The 17690-nt window shown below is 38.3% G+C and overlaps 1 protein-coding gene across 1 annotated transcript in view; it reads left to right on the top strand.

The window, feature by feature from the left end:
* The window catches only part of TOMM70 (translocase of outer mitochondrial membrane 70), a gene marked incomplete at its 5' end in the record, with an annotated part of 20725 nt that extends 3316 nt beyond the window's left edge, over positions 1 to 17409 (top strand). The window contains 11 exons of the mRNA XM_019611876.1: positions 4164 to 4337; positions 6106 to 6232; positions 8451 to 8560; positions 9865 to 10013; positions 11152 to 11359; positions 11954 to 12088; positions 14002 to 14109; positions 14760 to 14876; positions 15743 to 15840; positions 16170 to 16292; positions 16763 to 17409. Of these exons, the coding sequence (XP_019467421.1) occupies positions 4164 to 4337; positions 6106 to 6232; positions 8451 to 8560; positions 9865 to 10013; positions 11152 to 11359; positions 11954 to 12088; positions 14002 to 14109; positions 14760 to 14876; positions 15743 to 15840; positions 16170 to 16292; positions 16763 to 16916 (1503 nt within the window). The remainder of the gene's footprint in view (positions 1 to 4163; positions 4338 to 6105; positions 6233 to 8450; positions 8561 to 9864; positions 10014 to 11151; positions 11360 to 11953; positions 12089 to 14001; positions 14110 to 14759; positions 14877 to 15742; positions 15841 to 16169; positions 16293 to 16762) is intronic.
* Between the last annotated feature and the right edge of the window lie 281 nt (positions 17410 to 17690).

Raw genomic sequence — 17690 nt, 5'->3', positions numbered from 1 at the left:
AAAAAGAGAAGGGAGGAAAGATGGGTATTGAGTAGTAGTGAAAACAATACTTTTTTTGGTGCCTGATCGTATCGAGAGGGTCCTCTTGCTTGGAGAGGAAGAAAGAGGTGTATACCACAGTTTTTTTGGAAGCTGGTGAATTGAGAAGGATGGCTGAAGTATTAGACCCCCTTCTTCATTCGTCTGTTAGTAAAGGGCTCATATAAATCATACAAATCCTTTTCAGCCAAAAGAAAATACTGAAGCACGCCACTGGTGTTTCTTTTGTAAACTCTTGCCATGATTGGCTGGCAGCAAATTTCTCATCCTGCTTTAAAAAACGACATCCCTCAAAGCCAACCGAACTTGTAATTCATTTGTATCAGCATTGCTGGAGGTTGCTGTGCTTTCTTCATGCAGCTGCCTGCCTTTTGCTGTGAAGTGGCTGCTTTTTGCATGGCAGTTTCTGAACAGTTTGTGAGGAGAGCACATTTGCTGAGGTCAGAGTAATAGTTAACAGACGTTGACCCGTGCTGCCTGGTCTTTAGAAAACTAGGAATCTGCTTATTTGGTTTGCTAGATAACTGATCGCTTTTCAAATACACAAGTGTCCTCTGGCTTGAAGTCTAGGTTTTAAGACTTGTAGTGAACAGTTGCTGAAGGCAGTCCTAGATACAGAGATGTGGTTGGGTTGTTGTTGTTTTTTTTTTTTTTTAGTAACTTCTGAGTTGCATACAAATTCTGAAACATTGTCAAGATATGAAAAAAAGCATTTATTTTTACCGAGTTAAATTTTGCTCATTTTACTGAGTATTTTGTAACATAACTATTATAGAGACATGTAAATGGTGGGTGTTAGGAGTGTGTATTAAACAGCAGAGTAAACCATGACACATGTCAAAAAATCACCCAGCTTTTGGTTGTAATGGAAAATCCATACTTTGTCTTGGTGTGGCTGTGTCAAATATGACAACCCCGTCCAAATCTTAAAAAAAATCAATAGTGAGAAAAATTGTACTTTAGAGGAGATGTGCTAGCAAAAGTTACTTTAATTGCTGCCTTTATGTTGGCATCTGTGGACGCTGTGCTCTGGCTCTGCAGTGAGAACACCCAGGAAAGTCCTACATTCTCTATGACTGCAATGTGAGTGTCAACCTGGGATCTCCTTGCTGATGTAATAGTATTAATGCTCTGAAAGTGTATCTTCTGTTTTCTGATGGGACAGAGTGCCACTGGTGAGAATGAAATGAAATTCCCTTCTTGTGAAGTTGGGAGTAGAAGGAAGCCTTGTGGTTTATAAGCTCTGGGGCTTTGAGACATAAATGTGCCATTTTTGTTTTTTTTATTGCACACTCTGTATACGGTTTGTACGGGATTTGTTTTTCATGGGTATGGGATGGTAAACAACTGTTTTTCATATAAATCCCTATCAGATAGATTTATTCATGATACAGAGCTGTATCAGCCCCTGAGTGTAACATGGCAGCCATTTGGGAATGGAACATTGTGAGTGTAGAGAGCTATAGCAGAGTAATGTGACAGGTTGCAGAGATGTGACCATTCATGAGTTAGGAATCTTGCTTGCTTCAGGCAGTACAAGAAAAAAGTTCATTTCCTTCTTGCGTGGGCATTATTAGTGACTTTATTACATGGCAGTATGTTGTTCTCTGACTCGGGCCCCTCCGCCCCCAAATTACTTGCCTCATGTAATGCATGAGGTGGTGAGTGATCACTGAATTGTCTTTTCCTTGTAGTTCACCGTATATTCTTTGGCTTTACTGCTATTAATCAAGCCTTGTTCTGGTAACAGCTACTGATTTTGAAGTAGCATGATTTTGGCATCATGCCCATATTCTCCAATGCCCCAGTCCCTGTTGCATGCACTTAAGCTTTTCTGAAGGCTTGATGATTTCCAGGAGCCAGCAGAGCACCCCAGAACTACAGATTTCTTGCTGCCAGATACAGGTCAGAGCACTGGAGCAGCCATTGCACCTGGCTGTTATCCAGCTGTCCTCATTTGTGGTGTGTCCCTTGGCAATGGCAGCACAGTGCAGGGCAGTCAAAGTGCGTGGGGTGGAGCAGACAGAGCGGGCAGCCTGAGATGCAGGTTGGGGTGGTACATGGGCTAAAGGTTTTGGCAGTGACCACCAGTTAGCAATTTATCAGTCTTAAGAAGTTTTGATACAGGGAACACGGGTCTGAATGTTACAACATGGCTCACTTGTCCTGGATGTTTTTCTATTTGATACTGGGTGACTTGGAACAGCAATTAATTGTGTAGGTTATTTCATAAGGATATTTCCATTGTAGTTTGCTGTGGAAGTACAGAAGAAAAAAAACAAGCTGACTTCTATACATTTAAATTTGTTTGTTTCATGTATTAGTTGTATGAGAAGCAGGAGTTGTAGGAAAAAGCCGTACTTAGAACATACTTGAAGTAAATGTAACCTTCCCTTCAGATTTAGGTCTAACTTTGAAGTAACAATTCATCAAAAATACAATTTTTTGGTTCTTGTAGAAGAATTTGCACTCCAATTCTAGTTTGTGTATCCACGCAGTTGAAAACAATGAGTGGAAAGGGTTGCAGTTAATCATCTTTCACCAACTGGAATTTAAATCACTAAAATAAAAACTTAGAGTGCAGTGCAGATTATTTTGTTCTGTGAGCAGTGGAGATGGCACAGATGGCATTCCTGTAAGCCTAGTGACTGGTGAGGCGTTACTGAAGAGCTGTGCTGGCAGTAGGGATATTTAAGAAATACTCTTCCTTATACGGTTTCACTGGTAAGTCTCTCCTCAGGAGAATGCCTGTAGAATATTTCTGTTATATCTGAACACTTGTTTTTTCTGTAGGAACTTAAGGCTGGCACCTGCTGTCTGATGTTTCTCATGCCGTGGTTGGAAACCAGGCTTTAGAAGAGGCCTGTACTACAACTCCTGGCCTTCCCTCCAAGTTTCCAGTTTTAAAAATCATTTAGATGCTAAATGGCATCAAATAAGCAGGCATCAGGGGAAATGGGTTGATGAAAAGATGCTTTAAGTATATCTGACAGCAGTCTGGATATAGTTAGTGATGCTGGCAGTGAATGAGGGGCACAATGAGAGACAAGTATGGTCAAAGAAGTATGACATTTATGGTTGTCAGCAGGCCCTAGGTGATCTATTCAGCGAGGGAGAACTAATGAATCCTGTAGCTGTTATTTAAGGCATTACTGTCCCCAGTTTTGTACACTTTCCCTCTTCAGAAGAGTTGATCAAATGGCATGTGTGCTCAAACCTCTGTTTGTTTCAGTCTGGTAGGCCAGTCTGATCTGTCCCACTGTGTTTATTGCAGAAGGTAGGCTGGGGAAGGGAAGAGTAGGTAAGCTGTAGGATCTTCTGCAGCTCTGTATGTCTTGAATATGAGTCACAGCCCTTTGATGAAAGCCCTTTTTACATCTCATTCATCGTAAGCTGTGTTTATGATAACCAGTCTGGGAGTTACATGCACAGGTAGCAGTGCTTGTTTCCTCACAAATGCAGGTGATCAACAGGCAGCGCACAACTTAGAGATTCATTTAATAAGGTCACAGGCTGGGTAGTGCAGAGTTTTCCATCATCTGCTAAGAATGACAGAACTGTGATGGTTCAGCACTTTCTATTAGTGGATGGATGAGCAGGTTGTGTAAGGCTGTGAAGTTAATTAGCCCAGTGGAAGGGAGACAAAGCAGTTGAGTTTTTCCAGAAAGTGTTTTTCTTAGTTCATGTTGTACTGAGTCAACTCTGATCTCACAGGCTGTATGTATTTCAGTAGCAAACTTTTCCTATTTGAATTGCTTTGAGTGCTTTGTGGTCTTCACACACTTGTCTTTGGAGAAGTATCTCTCAATTTCAACAAGAAATCTCATTGATTCTTCTGATCATCAGTCTCCTTTCCAAAGAGAAATCACTGCATTGTTAAATAAATGTAGTGAATCTTCTAGAAGCTTGTCTGCTATTTCATATGGTTGCACCTGAAATTGTTGTTTGTTTTTTTTTTCCCAATGAAATGGAAGGGAGGTTTTCAGAAGTCCAGGCTATAATTTAACACTGACCTCCATTCTATATTTTTGAAGATGAGCCTTTAAACACCTTGCTTGTGAGGAGCAAAGCTTTTCTTACTCAAATTGACCAATCACTTTGTTTTTCCTTCTCTTTTTTTTCAGAGCCCTCTTGATAGAGCCCAAGCAGCCAAGAACAAAGGAAACAAATATTTTAAAGCTGGAAGATATGAGCAAGCCATTCAGTGTTATACTGAGGCTATCAGCCTGTGCCCTCCTGAGAGAAATCTTGATCTTTCTACCTTCTACCAAAATAGAGCTGCTGCCTATGAACAGCTGGTAAGAAAGTAGTGAATTATATGTTTATTCTAAAAAGTTGAATTTTAAGTTATGTGTACTGTCACTTTTGTCCACTGAAAGATCCCAGGTGGTGATATGGGCTGCATTCACAGCAAGACACCATTGCTTGCAGCTGTTTTTCTCTTGTTTGTCATGCTATTCCACATACAACTAAAATAATGTTCTGTTAACTAGAGTCTGTCTTAGGTGATTCTTAAGTACCCCTCTCTTATAAGACAGGGTTTTAATTTCTTACCCTCTGGAATAACTTTCTTGTTTACTTGTTAGTTTTGTTTCTCTTTACAAAATCATTGCTTTAACTGTTGAGTGAAAGGCCTAATATTTCAGAGGACACCACTTCAAAAATGAAATATCACAGAGCATCTACTAAAGCCCAAGCTCTAAATTTTGCACAGATGGAAGTAATTACTTGGTAATTGTGCATATGTGATATTAGTTTTTAGAAATCAACTAGCATGTGTTTTTCATTGTGATATCAGTAGATTTGCTTCTAAGGTCAAGTTGGTAAGCTGTATAAAGCAGTGAAAAAATTGGCTTTATGTAGACTGGAGCATCAAGTTAGAAAATGAATGATTTAAGAAATGAAGGCTTGAACAGACTTTTTAGCAGGATCTGTGGCAGTAGAACAAGGGGAAATGGCTTCAAGCCCGGGGAGGCTAGATCTAGGTCAGATAAAAGGGAAAAATCTTTTACGGTGGGGGTGATGAAGAATTGAAACAAGTTGCCTAGTGTTGTAGTGGATGCCTCATCTGTGGAGACTTTCAAGGCAAGGCTGGATCAGGCCCTGAACAACCTGATGTAGCTGTGCATGTCCCTGCTCATTGCAGGGGAGCTGGACTAGATGGCCCTCAGAGGTCCCTTCCAACTCTTAAGGATTCATTAATTCTGTGATAGAGGATGGATTAAATTGTTCAATGAAGTACCACTTATAATACTAATTCATGCCATAATTAATGACTGACTAAGAAATGTATGTGGGTCTTTTTCAATTATTAGAAAAGCCTCTTTTGATCATTAATTTTGAATCATAGAATCATTTGGGTTGGAAGGGACCTTGAGGATCATCTAGTTCCGACCCCCTGCTGTAGGCAGGGACACCTCCCTCTTGACCAGGTTGCATGAAGTCCTACCCAGCCTAGCTTTGAATGCTTCCAGGGAGGGGGCGTTCATAACCTCACAGAAGATAAGTGGGTTTGTAGTTTTTAATAGTCATAGCCAGTTTTACTCCTACATATGAACTTATCATTTCTTTGTAGTAACAGTGTAGTGAATTGCAATATCAAATAAAAAACTAACAAACAAACAAACGAAAACAAAAACTGAGTGAAAAAGACACCCCAAAAACTATCAGTTTTAGTACTTTGTTAAACTTGTTTGTTGGTTTTCATTGTGTTTTCACCCTTTTTCTTCTGTTGTTTGTGTACCAGTCTTTCAGTTCCGATGTTACTTCTTGCAAGTATCTGCATCAAGTCATTATCTTCTCCCATGTGCTTTGTACAAAAACTGTCTGGTTTCATTTTTCTGTAGGAATTCCTTTTCTGTTTTGTGACTCTTCTGGTGCAGGTGGCTTCCAGTGGCTCCTGACAGTTTCTTATTGAGAAACTTGCAGAAATAGAAGCAAGCAGGTAGAACCGGAGCCCTGGGAACTGCAGCTACTGTTAGGTGGGCATGACCCTCGAGTTGGTAGCAGAAAGCTTATATCATGCTGCCGAGTAGGGCTTCTTTCATCACGTTTTTCTGCCAACAGCAAAAATGGACAGAAGTGGCACAAGATTGTACAAAGGCTGTGGAGCTTAATCCTAAATATGTGAAAGCTCTCTTCAGACGTGCAAAGGCTCATGAGAAGCTAGACAATAAGAAGGAATGCTTAGAAGGTGAGTGTCTCGATACATGTACTTAATAGTGCTCAGGCACTTTGGAGATGATTAAACTTATGTAATTATTATTATTTTTTAACTTCTTGTAACTACAGTAACCCCTAAATATTTTTAAATGCCATTTCTAGTTAGAACAAATACATTTTCTTCTCTTTTGAGATGAAACATTTTAGTGTTTTTCAAGCTTAGATCTGAAATAACTGCTGCAAAATAGATCTCACTGTAGCCACTTTGGGTATTCTCTGTCCAGGAAACTCCCTATCTATTGAAACAGAATTCATACAATGTGTTGGGTAGGTAACACAGGCAACAATCATTCTAATTTTGCATGGTAACAAAGTTTCTTCCTTTTAGAAAGAAAGGTCCAAAAACAAGGTGTTTTCACAGATAGAGATGCTTAGCCAGAGACAAGTGTTACAGCCGCTTAAATGCGTGTGGCAGGTGTAAAAGGGAAAACATTTCAGTACCGTTTCTTTTCTGATATAGAAGAGGCAGATTGGAATAGATTAGAATAAAAATCCTTTTTTTTATGTTAATGATGTGTATTTGGCAGAATCTGCTATGTTAAACTCTTGCAATGCTGTTCTCCTGATGCAAGATTAAAAGGCAAATGAATATTTAGCTAAGCCAATGCTCATTATCGGAGGACAGGAAATAAGGTAGAGTTCTAATAACTTCCAAATCTCACTGATAGTGAAAATAATTTCATTTCTTTATGTGTAACAGCTAAGAATTAGATTTGCTGATAGTAGAGGATAAATTTATTTTTACATGTCTGTTGGCACAATGCTTCTGTCTTGTAAGACCATCATGATTGGGAAAAGACTTGAGGTCATTCAGTCTAGTTGTTTGCAGTCACTCATGGACTGTAGAAAATGGACTAACTGCTTGCTCTGGAATAGCTGTACTTCAAGAGTACTGTAATAACATCAATAACCTTGCAGAGTTGGAATAAACTGACAGCTTATAAAAGCCCTAAGAATGAGCTGCTGTTCTGACAGTATGATTCTCTTACTCTGTTAGAAGCAGCAGTGTTTGTAGTAATTATATTCAGTGCTTGATTTTTAGCTTGCAGTTTGCTATGCATCTATTAAATACTTTTTTTTAATCTGCCAACCATATATGGGCAATATGATCTTTGGAAATAGAGTATGTTTGTGTAATGGAAGGAAGCAGAAACAAAACAATCTGCCACCACCAGTAAAAACCCCTCTCCACTGATCCATGGTAGTCTGGGAAGGTGTTGATGCCTCACTCAAGCCTGGGCACTGGTTTACAGCTTGCCTATATTGGGCAAGCTGTATTGGTATTACTGCATATGCTGTGATTGTGCTGTGTTTTTCCAGGGGCTCTTGCATTTCTTGACCATACCAAAGTTACAGGGAGTTGTGGTGCATAGCAGTGTAGTATTACAGAAGTTAGACAAAAGCTCCAAGGTAGGACACTTGCTTTTCAAGTTTATTCAAATGAGACAGAGTTTGAATTTCAAGTCCAAACTCTGCTCATCTTCACTTAATAACCTTACATAGTGACTTCATGGGAGTTATATCTGAGACCTCTGAGAAACCTTTTTTGTTGATTTTGTTCTTCATGTCTTTCCATTAATGGAACAGCAGTTTAACTAGAAAATAAATAGAAAGTATCAGTAGTAGCATTGCATTAATTAAAGGAAACAGGGATAATGTACCAGAAGAGTGCATTTAACACTGCAGAGCGTTATTCAGGCAGCAATGGGTTAACATTTTCAAAGGCTCTGTGTGAATGAAAGTGATAGGAGTTAGCACTTGAAATGTGCTAGCAAGATACGTCTTTTAAAGTTGCTTCTTTCCCACGGCACAGAGGTAGGCAGAAAAAGATGGAAAATATGATATAGGAAGATTTCTTAAAAGGAATGAGATATGACTGAACAAAAAGTGAGGTTTAAAAGCAGAAATTTATGTGGGGAATTGTGACCAATTCCAGAAGACAAATCATTTTGGTTCTTTTAAAATCCACGTGTTTTACTATTCTTAACATTTCAAAATGTTGGAAGTATGAATTTTTACTATTTATGTATGAAGTCATAAAGATTTAAAAAAAATAAAATAATTTCCTTCATTTGCTGCTATTACAGGATGTGTTAGTTTGAGAGTAACTCATTGTACATGTGGCACATTTTCGTGCTTAGTAATTATCAGAATTGGTTAATAATCTCAATTTTTATGTTATTTCCTAGATGTCACTGCAGTCTGCATTTTAGAAGCCTTCCAAAACCAGCAAAGTATGTTATTAGCTGATAAAGTTCTCAAACTCCTTGGAAAAGAGAAGGCCAAAGAGAAATACAAGGTAAGGCTTGTGATGCTGCTGACAAATGCTAATTTCACTTGACTGTTGAAACATCGTTTGTTGGCATTCTGGTGATTGTAGCAAGTTTGTCAGTGTCTTCACAAGACTAGTATGTTACCATTGTTTTATTTGGGGATCTGATCAAACAATTTGAAACCTTTGTAGAGAAGAAGGGCCTATTTCTAACAGTCAGGTTGCTTCCTTGTAATAATCAAAATTATGATGGTGTTCAAGAGACATGTGAGCTGATGTGCTGCCTTTTTTGGGCTTTTCTGGACTGGGAAGATAATGGATGTTAGAACAACAGCAGTCAAATCTTCAGTTGCACATCAGGTGTTGAGATAGGAAAGTTTATGAACGGTAAATGAAAATGGGTAAAAAACTTTGTTACGTAATGACTAGCTCAAAATGAGAAGGATGATAATAGAGGGGATTTTACTCCTAGGTTATTCTTGGCTTTGTAAATAGAAATTTCATGCAGGAAGGATTAGGTTGACAGTGGAATTTCTGGGTTTTAGAAAGTGGCTAAATAATATTGTTGGTTTTGGTGTTTTTTTTGTTGTTGTTGTTGTTTTTTAATGCCAAAAAACATTTCTGAAAAAAAAATGGTGCAGAGCAAAATCTCATCCTTTTATTCATGGTCAGACTTCCTGATTCTGTCTTGAGAAATAAGATCTAATCTCTCACAAATTATTTGCAACAGTCACTGACCTTCTGATCCATTTATGTAAATGGGTGCTTACACTTGTACTTTTCTATTTGGACACTCAGATTTCTTTGCATAAGTGTTTGGAAACTGCAGCAGCAAGAATTGTGGAAGTATAGAGGTAACCAGAAAGAGTCATTTTAAGTGGCCTTAGTTGGGGCATATGTTAAATTATTCTAGCTTGTTATTTGTGATTGTGGTTAACCTACTGAAATGCTCATTGGCTTTGAGATGCTGAATTTCTTTTCTATAGAAACTTCCATAATTGTGTGACATTAAGGTAAGAAAAAATAAATCACTCTTTTAGTACGATGGTGGTAGCATCATAAAACAGATGTTCTTTCTGTCAGGAATATTATGACTGAATTTAATAGAGAAACAGAGAGGAGTTTATTCAGACTTCACTTGCAGGAAAGACTGAATTGTAATTCTCTTTTGTAAAAACTTTTTATGGCTGTACAAAGGATTTTGCATTCAAGGTGTTATTTCTCATGCTTCGGGTGAAATATTTGGTGTCTGAGCCAAGCTCCAAGTAAGAATTAGGATATTGCCATCTGATTTTACAATCTAGTGAACTGACATTGTATTTGTGTTTCAGAATCGTGAGCCTCTGATGCCCTCGCCACAGTTCATTAAATCCTATTTCAGTTCTTTTACGGATGATATCATCTCCCAGCCTTTGCTTAAGGGTGAGAAATCAGATGAGGATAAGGATAAGGAGGGAGAGGCTTCTGAAGTAAAAGAAAAGTGAGTGTACACTACAGTTGGAAATTGTTTGCTCTTGAAATTGTTTTTAGTGGTTTTGACATTCTTTTCAGTTTAAGTTGCTGTTATTTTACGGTACCTGCCCTGGGAGATCCTGTGGTAATAAAATAAACCTATGAAGTAAAATCAGTATTAACAAGGAAACTTAGGAGAGCTGACTGCTAATTCCAAACCGCAGGTGTCTTTGATCCCTTAAACAAAGAAAGTGCAAAATGGGGAAGATGAGCCAAATATTTTCTAAAATACTACGGTAGAGATTAATAGAGAATTAGAAAGTACTGAAAGTGGATCCTGAAGAAAGGAATATATTATGCTGAAGGAGAATTCTGAAGGAAGAGAGCAAATCATCCTTTGGATTGAAAGGGAGAAGACGAGCTCAGAAAAAAAGCTGTCTATTGATGAGAACTGAATAACAGCAACTGAGGCTGAAAGGATATTTATGTTTTTAGAATCAAATTCCTCATAAACAAGTTTCATTCTGACAAAGAAAAGCTTGAATGCTTTTGCACTTATTTTTTTTTCTGAGTGAAGTTTGAGCACTAAATGGGCCTTTGACTTACTATGTTGTTTCCAGTTGATTATTTGGAAGGTAACCACTGCTGTCAATATGGAGACCATTGCGAACAGCACAGTGAATTTTTAAAATCAGGATAGAATGGCCTGATATTCAGGCAGATTCAGTGAATCCAGGACATGTAGCTGGGAACAAGGCAGTATTTACTGTAATTTTTTAAAATCTGAAATCCATTCTTCTGCATTAAAAACTGCATATTGCTAGGTTCACTATTCATTTTTCTGACCTCCTGTGCCATCTTAGCCCTTCTGTTTTAAAGTAGAGATTCAAATTGTCCTTAATGTGAAAAACATTCAAGGAACAAATGAAGCAAGTAGGTGGGGAAAAAGAAAAAAACTCCTTTTCTTTATTTCCAATGTTATTGCGGCATTTTATATCTAAATTGTTTTGGATCTGTGGTGGTTCTGCCCAGGAATATTTGTTACTTTACTTATAATGCTAGTGTTATAACTTAGTTTAGCAGAAATTAGTGTTTAAGTTTTAAAGAAAAGTCTGAATTGAAATTGCAGTGTTCAGTGAATACAACTGTTCTTACATCATTTACAGCTCTGGCTATTTGAGAGCAAAACAATATATGGAAGAGGAGAACTATGACAAAATTATCAGTGAGTGCACAAAAGAAATTGAAGCAAAGGGAAAATACATGGCAGAAGCTTTGCTTCTGCGAGCTACTTTCTACTTACTTATTGGCAATGCAAATGCTGCCAAACCAGACCTAGATCAGGTCATCAGCATGGAAGATGCAAATGTGAAGGTAAGAATCTGTCACAGCTGGATTGAAGTTTGGGTTGAGAAAACATATGTTAGATAATAAACTTGAAGTATAGCTCAGATCTTTCTTTTTTTTCCAAGTTTTGAAGTGCTTTAATGGAAATGATTTAGTTTCTCTTACTGTTTTGTCTTTTTTTTTTTCCTGACAAATAGTTTTTTCAAGGGGTTATTTCCAAAGCGTCTGTGCTAAGTGATAGAAACAAAAGAACAAAGGAAGCTAAATCAATTAGAGGCTTATGCAATCTGAAAATTAAGTTAATAAATAAAAAGACATTAATTACAGTTGCATATTGAACTGCTAAAAATGCTGGTTTATTTGTATGCATAGGGAAATTATCTTTGAATTTTTTGGGGGGGGTGAAAATCCTATGAGATTGAAGCGTAGGATGATATATTTGAAACTAGGCAAAAGAATCTAGTTGTTTTAGACTCAACATGAGATTTATTCTTTAGAATGAATGATATCTGTCTGTAGGAGAAAGCGGTCACTTGACAAGTTTAGTATAATTGTAACAAAGTCGGAAATTGAGAGGAGTGTTGGAGTGGTTAATACTTCTTGGAACTTGTTCTTTTACAGCTCCGAGCTAATGCTCTGATCAAACGAGGAAGTATGTATATGCAGCAGCAGCAACCTGCACTGTCCACTCAAGACTTTAACATGGCTGCTGATATCGATCCTCAAAATGCAGATGTTTACCACCATCGAGGACAAGTAAGAATCATTAGAGATTTTTGTCCTAGTATTCAAATATTTCAGTGTATACTAAAAGAATATAAAGAGCTAAAAATGCCCATAGGCACGGGCTGTGTATATACACAGTCTGTACTGTTTATGGTAGAAAAAGTTGAAGTCCTAATTTGGAACTGTTGCATTCAGATCTGCAGGTTGAGGTCAGGAAGAAGTAGCTAATTGCTGTAGGAGACAATGCAGAGCAACAGAAGTTCAGTTCTCTGTCAATACAAACTCTGACTTGAAAGTATTAGAGCTTATATACGCTTAAACTGCTCTGTAAAGGGGCCTGATATGTCAGAGCAGTAGCTACTTGGAGGGAAACTTTGTTAGAACAGATGAAACCACCTGTTTTTGTTAACTCAGAATCTGCCCTGGTACATAAAAGGCTTACAGATAGGGGCACAGTTAAAGCATAAACATTCAATGTTTTCTTTGCCTGTGTTTTTAACACTGATGATGGTTTCTGGGACCCCAGATCCTTGAGCTGGAGGACCTTGACTGCAGTAATTCCAAGCCAATCCCACCCTGTTCCGACTGTGTGTTTAGGATTCTGTGGGGCCGGATTAGATTCACCCCAGGGTATTTCAAGAGCTGGGTGATGTTATCATGAGACCTCTCTGAGTTATGTTTCAATGGCCTTGGACATTTGGAGAGATTCTGGTCAACTGGAAGCTGGTAGATCTTGCCCCAGTCTTCAAAAAGGCAAGAAAGAAGACCCTGGTAATTATAGGCCTATCAGTTCTCATTTTGGTGCCTGGCAAAATTGTGGAGATTATTCTGGGAGTTACTGTGAACAACTGTAAAACAATGTGGTCATTGGTCAGGGCCAACATGGGTTCTTGAGGGAAAGCCTTGTTTGGTGAACTTAATCTCATTTTATAACAAAGTTACTCACTTAGCTGGCCAAGGGAAGCCAGTAGGTGCGGTCTTGTTGGATTTCAGCTAAGCTTTTGATACTGTTACTTGCTCACAGCTCAGGTTCAAAAGGTTACAGTAAATGTGGTTTTTAGATCAGGTTGATGGCCAGTCTGTAGTGGAGGTCCACAGGGCTCCATTTTAGAACAAGTTGTTTTCAGGATTTTTGACCATGTCATCAATGATTTGGATACAGAACTGAGAGGTATATTAAGTTTGTGAACAACACTAAATTGACTCCCTTGTTGGTAGACAGGCCGTGCAGAGTGAGATCTTGACAAACTAGAGGGTTGGGCAGTTGTGAAGTTTAAGAAGAGTAAATAAATGCTGGATTCCACACCTGGGATGCAGCAGCCGTGGATCTGTGTACAGATTGGGAAACAAGAAGCTGGAGAACAACTTCACAAAAAGGGGTCTTGGGGGTTCTGGCTGTCAGCAAGTTGAATGTGATCCAGCACTGTGTCCTGGCAGCCCAAAGAGCCAACTGTACTCTGGGGAGCCTCAGGCTCAGTGCTGCCACCGGGCAGGAGGAGGGGTTGTTCTGCTCTGCTCTCTGCCGTGCAGCCTCCTGTGCAGGAATCAGAATGTCAAAACACCAGTTGGGGAAGCCAAAATATTTTGATGTCCAGACAGTTCACAGGTATTAACTACAGTGAGGTAAAGTGACTTGAGAAAGCATGGAACAGTTTTGGAGACTGGATATTAAGCTCAAGCAATGATGACATTACCCCAGTCTAAAATGAAGGTGTTCTCAATCTCTACACATGAACGTTGCCTTTTTATGTATGAAGTCGATGTTTCATTGGTGTCCTTATTGTTTTATGACAGTAATTTTTTTTTACTCATGGTTTTTGTAAATTTCTAGATCTAAAACTGAACTGTGGACAATATGAATAACTGGTGCTAATTGAATTATCACTTAAATGTACGAAGCACAGATTAAATACAGAAATAGGATTTTCTTTTATTCTGGTTAGCTGAAAATTCTGCTTGACCAAATTGAAGAGGCTGTGGAAGACTTTGATGAATGTATCCGATTGCGACCGGATTCTGCCTTGGCTCAAGCACAGAAATGTTTTGCTCTGGTAGGTAATGTTATCTGGATTTTAAAGATTTCTTTTAAGCATACTTTGTTTCTCTGTTTTCTTCTGATTTTATGGAAAAGTAGTGCAACAAACAATATATTCTAATAATAGGGCAAGGAAATAACAATCTCTTAGTTGGAATAAGGATTTACTATTATTTCACAGCGCTCACTATTTAACCGTAGGTTGCCTTGCCTGTATTGTGATCGAGAAGCAGAAATTTGCACTCTAACTGTATCACACAAAGCTTTATTGAAGTCAGTGTTACATAAAATGTCGATCTTCAGGAAATTGGAAACAGTGTTTCAAGCTGCTGTAGTGTGTCTGCATGCAGAAATCGCCAGGGACCAGCTTTGCATGGTGTGAGAAAGGAACAGTTCTAAGCTTGTAATTTCTAGGATTTTGAAGTAGAGGGAGGCTTTTGGCAACTATTGGGTCTTCTGGATTCCTCCTCTCACCCTTTCTTCTCTAGTAGTCCACTCTGCTAGGAGGCTCAGAAAGATGGTGGGTTCCTAAAGAGCAGGTTTGATAGGGTGGCACCTCCTAGAACTTGGAATTGTCATGACACATGCATCTCTTGGGGAAGTGAGTAGGTCCGATGAACCGTGTTTTTCTTACTATTTTTTCCTTTTTTCTATTTCCTTGAATAGTATCGCCAAGCATATACAGGGAATAATCCTTTGCCTGTGCAAGTAGCTATGAAAGGCTTTGAAGATGTCGTTAAAAAGTTTCCAAAGTGTGCTGAAGGCTATGCTCTTTATGCTCAGGTACATTTTACTCTTCCTTTATAAAAAAGCTGCAATTTTGTGCCTTTTGTCTTGGATAAGGTACAACTCTTGAAATAAAAGTCTGTGAAGGTAAGTTCTGAGGTAACACACAGTGCTTGAATTTATGGGTGTGGGTGTGCTGGGACAGAGGAAGTAGCAGGCAGAATTGGTGCAGTCAGAAGGTAAACAATGAGAGTCAGAGATGGTTATTAAGACAGAAAGGTCTGGAGTATGCTTCCTATTGAACTCCTGCATATGTATGATATCTCATTTGATTAATGGCAGGAATTCTGTCTCTAATTTGGGAGTCGTGCAGAACTAGGTAGCAGTTTTGTTCTGCTACAAATTATATACTCTGTTTGGTCAAGGAGAATAAATTACAGACGTTTGGAGTACGCTTGTAACAGAGAATGCACTTCATTCTTTAAGAAAACATGCTGCTGATTGTAGTAATATCAGATGTTCTGTTTTAAAGCAGGGAGGTCCTATGGAAGCATGTATTTCTGATTCCTTTGATCAGTTCAAGGAAATAAATGAAGCAGAAATATATTAAAAAAAGAAGTTGAGATGTGCATGTACGGACTTATTCTAGAATGATTTTTATTGTTACTTTTAGTTGCAGTACTCCTTGACATGTTGCTTGGGGATCTCCGGTTACAGATGGTACTGTGATCAGTAACTTTTGCACATAAGAACTAGCAGCCCTTCTTCTGAAAGACTCAATTTTGAAACTTAGTTGTGGTAACTGGTGTTCTCTGGCCTGTTCTCTGATAAGAGAGCTATATCCAACCTACCGTTAGAATTAGCTTAGCTGGGGGTGCATGTTTTGATTACGTATTGATACATTGGTTTCTCTTTTGTTGCAGGCACTAACTGATCAACAGCAGTTTGGCAAGGCTGATGAAATGTATGATAAATGCATTGATCTTGAGCCAGACAATGCCACTACGTATGTTCATAAAGGGTAAGTATCAAGTTTGCAATCCTTTGGGTCAGGGGCAGTTGGCATATTTAGGTGAATCAATCCAAACTGAAGGTAAGTGTGAGAAGTTTAGCCAGAAGTGGCTTTGCAAAAACAACTTAGTGCTGTTGTTTCTGCAGTTTCTCTTGACTGAACTGGAAATGAGATTGAAGTTTCAGTAGTTTCATCAATAATCATTCAGTTGAGTATCTGCTTGAAGTGTATCTGACTGTCACTTTAACCGCATCTTAATGTCTGCCGTGCTCTACCCTTAAATGTGATCTGGGTTATGGAGAATATGTGAAGTTCTAAATTTTCTCTTTTCTTTTCAGTTTACTTCAGCTTCAGTGGAAGCAAGATTTAGACAAAGGTTTAGAACTCATAAGCAAGGCCATTGAAATTGATAACAAGTGTGATTTTGCATATGAAACCATGGGAACGATTGAAGTGCAAAGGTAATAATGAAGCGCAGTGTTAAGAATTCTGAGTTATTTTTGAAATTACAGCAGTCCTTTAGCTTTCCCCACAGATCTTAAACCTTTGTTAAGATCATCTCCAAGTGCAGTAAGAGGCCAGTTCTTAACTGTTGTCTTGATTACTGTTCTGTAACTCTTGGGCAAAGCCTTGCTTTTATTTGTGGCATGACTTAGATTTATGATCTGGCCAATTTCATAGCTACTGGATAACATGTAGATGACTCTGTGTGTTTTAAATACATCCCTTCTGCATTTAAAATTACTTCATTAATCCTCATTAGAATTCCTATGTATCTAATGTAGTCCTTAAACATACCTTAATGGACTATTTGTACTGGGAGTCCTGACCTATACACCCAAACCTGACCGTTTGGTTTCAGAAAAGGTGCTGCAGAGATGCAAAAATTATTTTGCTTGTCTTAATTGGATGATGTTTTGGTTTATTCCAGAGGTAATCTAGATAAAGCCATTGAAATGTTCAACAAAGCTATCAACCTGGCCAAATCTGAAATGGAGATGGCCCACCTCTACTCGCTCTGCGATGCTGCCTACGCCCAGACAGAAGTTGCAAAGAAGTATGGATTAAAACCACCAACACTGTAAAGAAAAACACAAAACAAACAAGAAGAGGAAATGACTTCACTTTAGAAGTTGCCCACTTCAGTCAGCCCTAAAGACGCTGTTGCAAACCATGTTGAATGGTGGAACTTAGTTTTTCCCGTTCGTGGTGTTGTCATTTGCTACATCTGTTAAATGTTTAGGTGTTGTGGGAGTGGTTGTTCAAGGGAGTATGCACAGTTGCATCTTGTTTTTTCTGCAGCAAAAACCTTAAAGCATTTTAAGGGGAAAAAAAGTTGCAGAGGAACAAATGGAAGATACTTAGGCCATGCAAATAAAAACTTTATATTGGTTCATTTTGAGTGATTATGTTATGGGTGATTTTTGCTTTACTAAACAATATTACAGCATGTTTTTTTTTCCCCTGTTGATTTTAAAGGTAATACTAGTCAGTGCTGTAAAATAGGTTTCTTTTTTATATGCAATTAATTCTTGAGGGTTGATTTTAATTTTGCAAAAAGGAAAAAAAAAAACAAAATTTCAATTTACAAACTTTATTAACAATTTTTTTTTTTTAAAGCCAGTAGCTGTGAAGAGAATTCTGTAAATATATGCAAGCATGCACAATCTTCCCTTAAAGCCCTTCCCACCCTCTGCATTACAACTTAAAAATAGTTCTGTGGCAGCTATTAGGGAATTAATTTGATAGTCCTTATTCTCACCCCAGAAAGCCCAGGTGTACCATGTAGGAGAGCTAGTACAAAGGTTTTTTGGGGAAAGAAGTTAGGTAACGCTACTTCTCTGCGGATTTTACTGGAA

Source organism: Meleagris gallopavo, chromosome 1 (genome assembly GCF_000146605.3).
Source record: "Meleagris gallopavo isolate NT-WF06-2002-E0010 breed Aviagen turkey brand Nicholas breeding stock chromosome 1, Turkey_5.1, whole genome shotgun sequence".
In the NCBI taxonomy this organism is placed as follows: domain Eukaryota; kingdom Metazoa; phylum Chordata; class Aves; order Galliformes; family Phasianidae; genus Meleagris; species Meleagris gallopavo.
This window is presented reverse-complemented; position numbering and strand designations above follow the sequence as displayed.